General features: G+C 40.9%; 1 protein-coding gene across 1 annotated transcript in view; it reads right to left on the bottom strand.

Moving 5' to 3' along the window:
- Positions 1–3,010: 3,010 nt before the first annotated feature.
- Positions 3,011–7,016, bottom strand: part of FXN (frataxin) — a 28,300-nt gene continuing 24,294 nt past the window's right edge. The window contains exons 4-5 of the mRNA XM_044287234.1: positions 5,786–5,883; positions 3,011–4,575 (exon numbers count right to left, since the gene is read on the bottom strand). Coding sequence (XP_044143169.1) covers positions 4,434–4,575; positions 5,786–5,883 — 240 coding nt within the window. The 3' untranslated portion in view covers positions 3,011–4,433. The remainder of the gene's footprint in view (positions 4,576–5,785; positions 5,884–7,016) is intronic.

Here is a 7,016-nt window from a genome sequence, read left to right as displayed (position 1 = left end):
ATGTATAACGATTTACCCCATGGAAAATGAACAACTGGACTATTTGCCAATTTTGATCATATTTTATTTTAATCACTGTCAAAGTTCTTCTACATCAGATGATATTGTTTATTTCGTTGTATACGCTGTTATTCTATATATTAATATGCCGCCATTTACTCCGTTGCCCAGTGTCTTGGAGCTATGTGTATTCCCTTGGATGAGATGACTGTTTATTTCCACGCATGCGCCATCTACTGATTCGCGCGTCTAGGCAACACCAGATGCCTAGTGATGACGCATTACCTATGCGCTCTGCGTTCCACACATATGCGACGCGATCTGATGACGCGGCGCGATGATGTCAGACGCCGCTTCCCACGTGTTAGCTCACTATAAACGAGCAACACATCGCCAGTTCATACTATACCACCAACGATTACACACAGCTCCAGAAGCACATTGGTAAGATACTTGACCATTTTCTCTACCTTGATCTTGGACTGCATTTTGAATGTCTAATATATGCAAACTTCCTTGATATATTACCTTGCTCTTCTGATAAGATATACATTAGAAGGCTCAATGTGTATTTATGATGGACTCATATATATTTTGGTGGTGGACTACTCGAGCTCCATGGCCGATAGCCGGTCATGTATGACCCCTATTTGCGCATTTTTTTTTGGATCATGTTCAAATATATATATACATAGTTACCTATATTTATAGGACTATTTGACCCTGGTGTCATTAATAACTTTCTAGTATCCATACTGATATTCTTTAATGTCTTAAGCGGATTTGGATCCCATGACCCGCCCTCGCCCTGGGCTCTTTTTTCCCCACCATCAAATATACTCATTCAGCTGTCCTGGTTATTTTTTCTTATTATGTGGATTGTTACTTTTCTTTGTTTTTCTTCAATGCTTGATGATTGTATTCCAACAACCTATTGATGGTATCTATATATTTCTCTGTATTGCCCACAGGCCGTGACCAAGGTCCGGTTAGGACCGAAACGTTGGCCCTACTTTTTCAGATTTCTCTGATACTAGATTTTGTTGGTGTTGGACACAATAAAAATACAATATTCTTTTGCAAACTAAACAATGGTTTGAGTGTGCCGTGGATTTACGTATTATATATTAGTGGCATTAACAGCCTCTCCGCTGAGCACCTCCATTTTTGGGATTTATCCCTTCATTAAACGGAGTGCCATTCCAATCTTTTTTGATACAGACCCAGAAGTAGACCTCTGTTAGCTTTGTGAGATTTAAACACTGTTCTTTCCGGTCTCACCAAACCCCCTTTTGAACCCTTGGAATCAGCAAATATCAGATATCTAACCCTTAAAACAGTATTCCTAGTTGCCATTACTTCTGCACGTAGGGTTAATGAGATACAGGCCTTCTCGGTTAAAAAAAACCCTTCATGATTATCAGGGATGATAGAATAGTCCTGAGATTTGATGATTCCTTTCTGCCTAAGGTGGTTTCGGAGTTCCATAGGATGGAGGAGGTAGTTCTTCCTTCATTTTGTGAAAATCCCAGATCTAAAAAAGAAGAAGTCTTTCACACTTTGGATGTCAGAAGGTGTGTTCTGAAGTATATATCGGAAACTAAAGATTGGAGAAAATCGAATAACCTCTTTATCCAATTCTTAGGGGGTAGAAAAGGATTAAAAGCGTCCAAACCTTCTATTGCACGCTGGCTAAAATCGGCCATCTCAGAAGCCTACATAGCAATAGGAGAACGACCCCCAGTAAATATCAAAGCTCATTCTACAAGGGCAGTATCGACTTCATGGGCAGAAGAAGCATCCGCTTCCTTGGATCAAATTTGTAGGGCAGCAAACTGGTAGAGTCCTCATACCTTTGTAAAACACTAAAGGATAGATATTGATTCTAAAAGAGACCTATCCTACGGTAGGAAAGTTTTACAAGCAGTTGTCCCTCCCTAATTCATTAATCTGTTAGCTCTTCAAGTAAGATGCAGTCATGGAGGGGAGGGGAAAATTTGAATTAGTGTTACCGGTAATTCCTTTTTTGGCAAATCCTCCATGACGGCACCGCTTATATTCCCCTCCCAAAAAAAAAAAAAAAAGACTAGTTATGAAACTAAATAATTGGTCTAGAGTTATATGCGAGCGATTTAATATGTATAACAAAGAATAGTTAAGTCACTGGTGAAGGTCATGAATGAGTGTGTAAGTTTAGGGCCTGTCAAGTCCAGAAGACACTGAAGATAAGTGAAGGGGCGGGCCCTTTTGAACCTTCCTGTCCCTGCCTGGCTGGAGGAGGAGGATAATCTCCAAGTAAGGTGCCGTCATGGAGGATTCGCGAAAAAGGAATTAGCGGTAAGACTAATTCAACTTTTTCTCTCCTGCAGGCTACCAACTCCCCAACTGCCTACCCCACCCACCTCCTCCAGACTCAAAGGAAGGGGGTGGGTCCTTTAGCTGCTAATATCTCTGGATAGGTAGCAGTTAGACTTATGCACTTTGTATAATTTGAAAGATGACATTCCAAGCTTTCAAACAATGCCAGTCACAGCATTATCTTCACTAAATGGGAAGATATCACTAATAGAATTTGGGTCGCAGTGAATACAGTTGAAAGTGAAAGTAAAAGCATGTTTACTGCGATAGCTCCTGCTTGTGTTGTGCCAATGCTGTCATACTGGTATGGCCTGATTTCAAACAAGACCCATGTCTCTAGCTGCTACCAATCCAGAGATATGAGCAGCAAAAGCAGCCCTCATTCCCCTTCTGCCCAAGCTGGGCTCAGGCACTACAGTTATGTGCTTTTCCCAAAGCCCAAGCTGAACTCCAGTAAAACTGTTAGCTGGTTAAAGTGGCCTTTGAAAAAACTTATATTGTAGGCTGGTCCAAATTGACAGAAGGTGGGTAACACAAGTAGATAAGGGCCAATGCAAATAGGCAGGGTCAGCAATACCAGCACAAAATACCACCACAGCAGAACAAAATACTACAATACAGCACAATATAGCACAAGTTATGGGGGTAAGAATATGGTGATGCAAAGAAACAATTTATTGTTCTAAAGTGTATTAATTTTTTCAGTATTAAAACAAGAAAAACTATACATGTGGGGTATCGTTCTAATCATAGTACCCAGAGAATGAAAGTAACAGGTCAGTTTTACCACAAAGGAAATGGTTGTGTTTTTTTTAGAATTCCACCTCATTTGAAATTTTCTTCCTGCTTCCCACTACACTGTATGCAACTGTAAATTATACAACTCGTCTCACAAAAAACAAGCCCTCATATGGCTATGTAAATGGAAAAATAAAAAAATATGGCTTTGGGAAGACTGGGAGTAAAAAACTAAAATGAAAAAAGGGAAAATTTCCCGGTCATTAAGGGAGTAATAGTAGGTAAGTACCTGATGCTCCCATCATTAATTAACACAGAAAATGTCAGATCATTATGTACTTGGTCAATAGAAAGTCTCAGGTAGCCACCTGGGTATCGGCCAACCAGGAAGTTTCCCAGTCAGGTCTATGGCCAGTCTACCCCTGAATGTATCTGGAGATGTTCCAATTCTTTTCTGATTGCAGATGTCAGAGGAGAAAAAAAATAAAATAAAATATATATATATTTATTAAAAGAGGTTATCCAATTTCTCAACCCTCCCCCTCCCTGGCTCCGCTCTTGGTTTCTGCACCGCCGCTGCTGCTTCTTCCTGCACACAGATGTAAACAGTCAATGGCAGGACTCCCTAGCGTCACCCGCAATGCTATGGAGGCTCATCCCCGTCCCTGCCTGCCATTGGCTGCCCCACAACACGGGTGTTTTCATCCATGTGCAGGGAGAAGCAGCATTGGCGGTGCAGGCACATGTGGGGGAGGGGGGGGGTTGAGAAATTGGATAATCCCTTTAACTGGGGAACAAACAGTTACCTGGTGACCTCCTTTTCATCTTTTCAGCTGCAGATCTGCAAGTTCCCATGCTCCTCTTCTGCCATCCAAGATCATCAGACAACATGATGCATACTATGCCTCCCACTCGTCCAGCCCTGCTCTTGGATTGGCCAACTACCGCTCACATGAGCAGTGCAGACCAATCTGAGGGCAGTAAAACATGTTTTGGACTAACAAATACACAGTATGTACAAGGTAATCTGAGAAGCAGTGAGGCCATCTTGGCAGCGCATGGAATTTGGGGGATGAGAAGCTGAAAAGATAAAAAAATAAAAAGGTTGGCAGGCAACTGTTCTGTTTGTTCCCCAGTTAATGTGAAATAGTTTTCTTGAACTGGAGGGTCGCTTTAAACTGATTAGCAAAGATGTGAATGTAAAAAGGGATTGTGGAGCAGATTCCATAATGTCTGAAGGTTTTGTGATCAAAGTCACATTAACAGAACTAAAATGCATAGTAGTCATTTATGAGAGCATCAGACTTCATTGTACAAGAAAGTTGACGAACTGTCCATCACGATGAATACACCAAGGTAGATAGGTCCAGAGTAGCATTCAGTGCAAGGGAAAGTTCTTGTTCTAAAATTTTATGAAGAGATACGCCATCATGCAAATATACCCAACTTTGTCCAGTCCAGTCATATCTTTTAGGTCCACTAAAAAAAAAAAAAAAAAAAAAAAAAAAAGATGAAATAGTCAGACATGGGTTTACATGCAATGGAGAAAGTTAACAGACAACTTTCATGGTCACTGAAATTAAAAGGTTTATCTAGCAGGAAAAAAATATTTTTTCTTGTGGCTAAAATGTTAACGGATTTGACTTAATGTCCCATCACTCTGATCTCCCACTGCCAGGTCCAGTCCTAGCACATCCACTTTCTGCTTATCTTCAGCACAGGACAACTTTCCTGTGGAGGCACATGACCAGTGATGTGTGTGAAGGGGCCTGCCTGACTGGCTCATTTCAATAGCAAAGCTCCCCTTTCTGTATATGCTTTAACTGTATCAGAAAAGGGGGCTTGCTTAGCTACCGAAATGAGCCAGTCAGCCAACCCCCTGCACACACATCACTGGTGATGTGCCTACTAATCAAGTGGATCAGCCAGGACCCAACCCCAATCATTTAACATTTTCCACAGAAGGGAAATATTTTATTCCTGTTGGACATCCAATTTACTTGAAATTAGGGCCTTGGAGAGAACAGGACAAGGAAGCCCCACCTTTGAAGCCAGGCGCAGTTACTGAAGAACATGTGCTTGAATGAGGGGATGGAAACCAGATATGTCAAAAAAGGCTGCAACTGCTGGAAAATGTTTGTAGAGGATTTATGCATTAATTCTATGAATGTCCATCTTATTCTTTATGAAAAATGGATGCTTAGGCGCAAGCAAGTGTACAACATGTGCTGTTCCATTGTGTCATAAGGACACGGTGTTGAGTACAATATGCAGTTAGAATCAACTGGGCAATGTCCTTACAGTCCTGCCTGGTTGCCATATTGATATGCAAAGTACAGGACTCATATGGGAGATCTGTGGAACGGCCAAGATTCACTAAGGCAGTCTACAGGTTCTGACCTATTTTTGAGGTGACAAAAAAGCCTCAAAGAATGACTAAACCTGCAAGAGCGACTAGAGCCTAAAACTTACAACAGAAGAGGACTTGTCAGACCTTGTGTTACCATGATATAGAAATTGTTATATTCCCACACTGTGCAGTTACTGATACTGCAGAATTACTAACATACTGGTAAATGGCCTTGTTAATATACAGCTGATGTTTAGTAACACGAGATCCCTGAATTAAAATATAAGTGGATGACAAGCCAAGAAGATCAGAAAGAATATCTAATGTATCTGCACTTACCTCTTGGGAGATGACAACCAGATCTGTTTGTTTGGTGTCTGCTTATTGATTACATAGGTCCCAATGTTCCCTCCGAGTTTAACTGTTAGGACCCCATTCTAGCAATGCAAGCAAAATAAAAAAATGGCATTAGAAATCCTATAGTAAGTATTATAAACATCAGGGCATCCTGTTGGTTATGTCAAAACAATCAACTGCTGATGCCAAGACCCCTTGATGTATTGTCCAGGGCTATTATTAATTAACGTATCCCGATAACCATAAGTCTTTAAAGGGTTAAGAAAAAAAAAAAAAAAAGAAGAGGTCCCAGGGACTGCAAAAGCTGTAAAAAATAAGTCAACTTATACTCACCAAGCTGATCCCCTGCCGAGCTCCACTTCCTGCTCCTGTCTCAACATGGCTGTGAAGACTGCTTAACCAATAAGGCAGCCAGTGATTAGATGAGCAGGATTCACAGCCATTTCCTGTTGTGTAGAGGCAGGAGCAGGATGTGGAGTACACTGGGGACCCAAGTACCATTGGATGAGCAGTAGTGGGAATGGGTAAAATAAGTTTAAGTTAACTTATTTTTGTACACCATGTGCAGCCCCTGGGATAGCCGTTTTCTTGCATTAGTATACCCATTAAGTGGGAATTCCGTTTCTGATATGTGATAGATACAGCCAAGAATGAGTTCTGATAGAACAGGTATTTTATTCTCTCCCCCTTAAAGGGAACCTGTCATGTGGATATTTGATTATAATCTAACTAATTATATACAATCATTAACTACTAAAAAGTGCCTTAGATGTATTCACTTACTGGTGTGACAGATGGTTACCTCATAATATACACACAAAGATGCCACATGCTAATGAGCTGATTTGAGTCCAACGTGATGTCATTGAGTCCGGCGTTTATTTAATTAAAAGCTATAGCCACTCCCCTGCCCACCTGCTGCTGATTCACATGGGAAATAACTGTCAATCAGCAGCAGGTAGGCGGGGAGAGTCAGGAGCTCATAAATATTCATGAATCATCATTATCAGCTGGAGCTTTTCAATACAAGATGTTGGCAGATTGACTGGGTCAATTAAAGAAAGTGACTCAGCATTTTGCTAAGAGAATCAGTCACTTATTTATGTTGCACTTAGTTAGGACACCATCAAACTGGTGACAGGTTCCCTTTAAACATGCCACAGTTGGTCAAACGTATCATTCCACTTAAACAAACACTTAATAATGGGACTCC

The sequence above is a fragment of the Bufo gargarizans genome, chromosome 1 (genome assembly GCF_014858855.1).
Source record: "Bufo gargarizans isolate SCDJY-AF-19 chromosome 1, ASM1485885v1, whole genome shotgun sequence".
Lineage (NCBI taxonomy): Eukaryota > Metazoa > Chordata > Amphibia > Anura > Bufonidae > Bufo > Bufo gargarizans.
The sequence above is the reverse complement of the archived record's forward strand: the minus strand, read 5'-3'. Positions and strand labels throughout refer to the sequence as shown.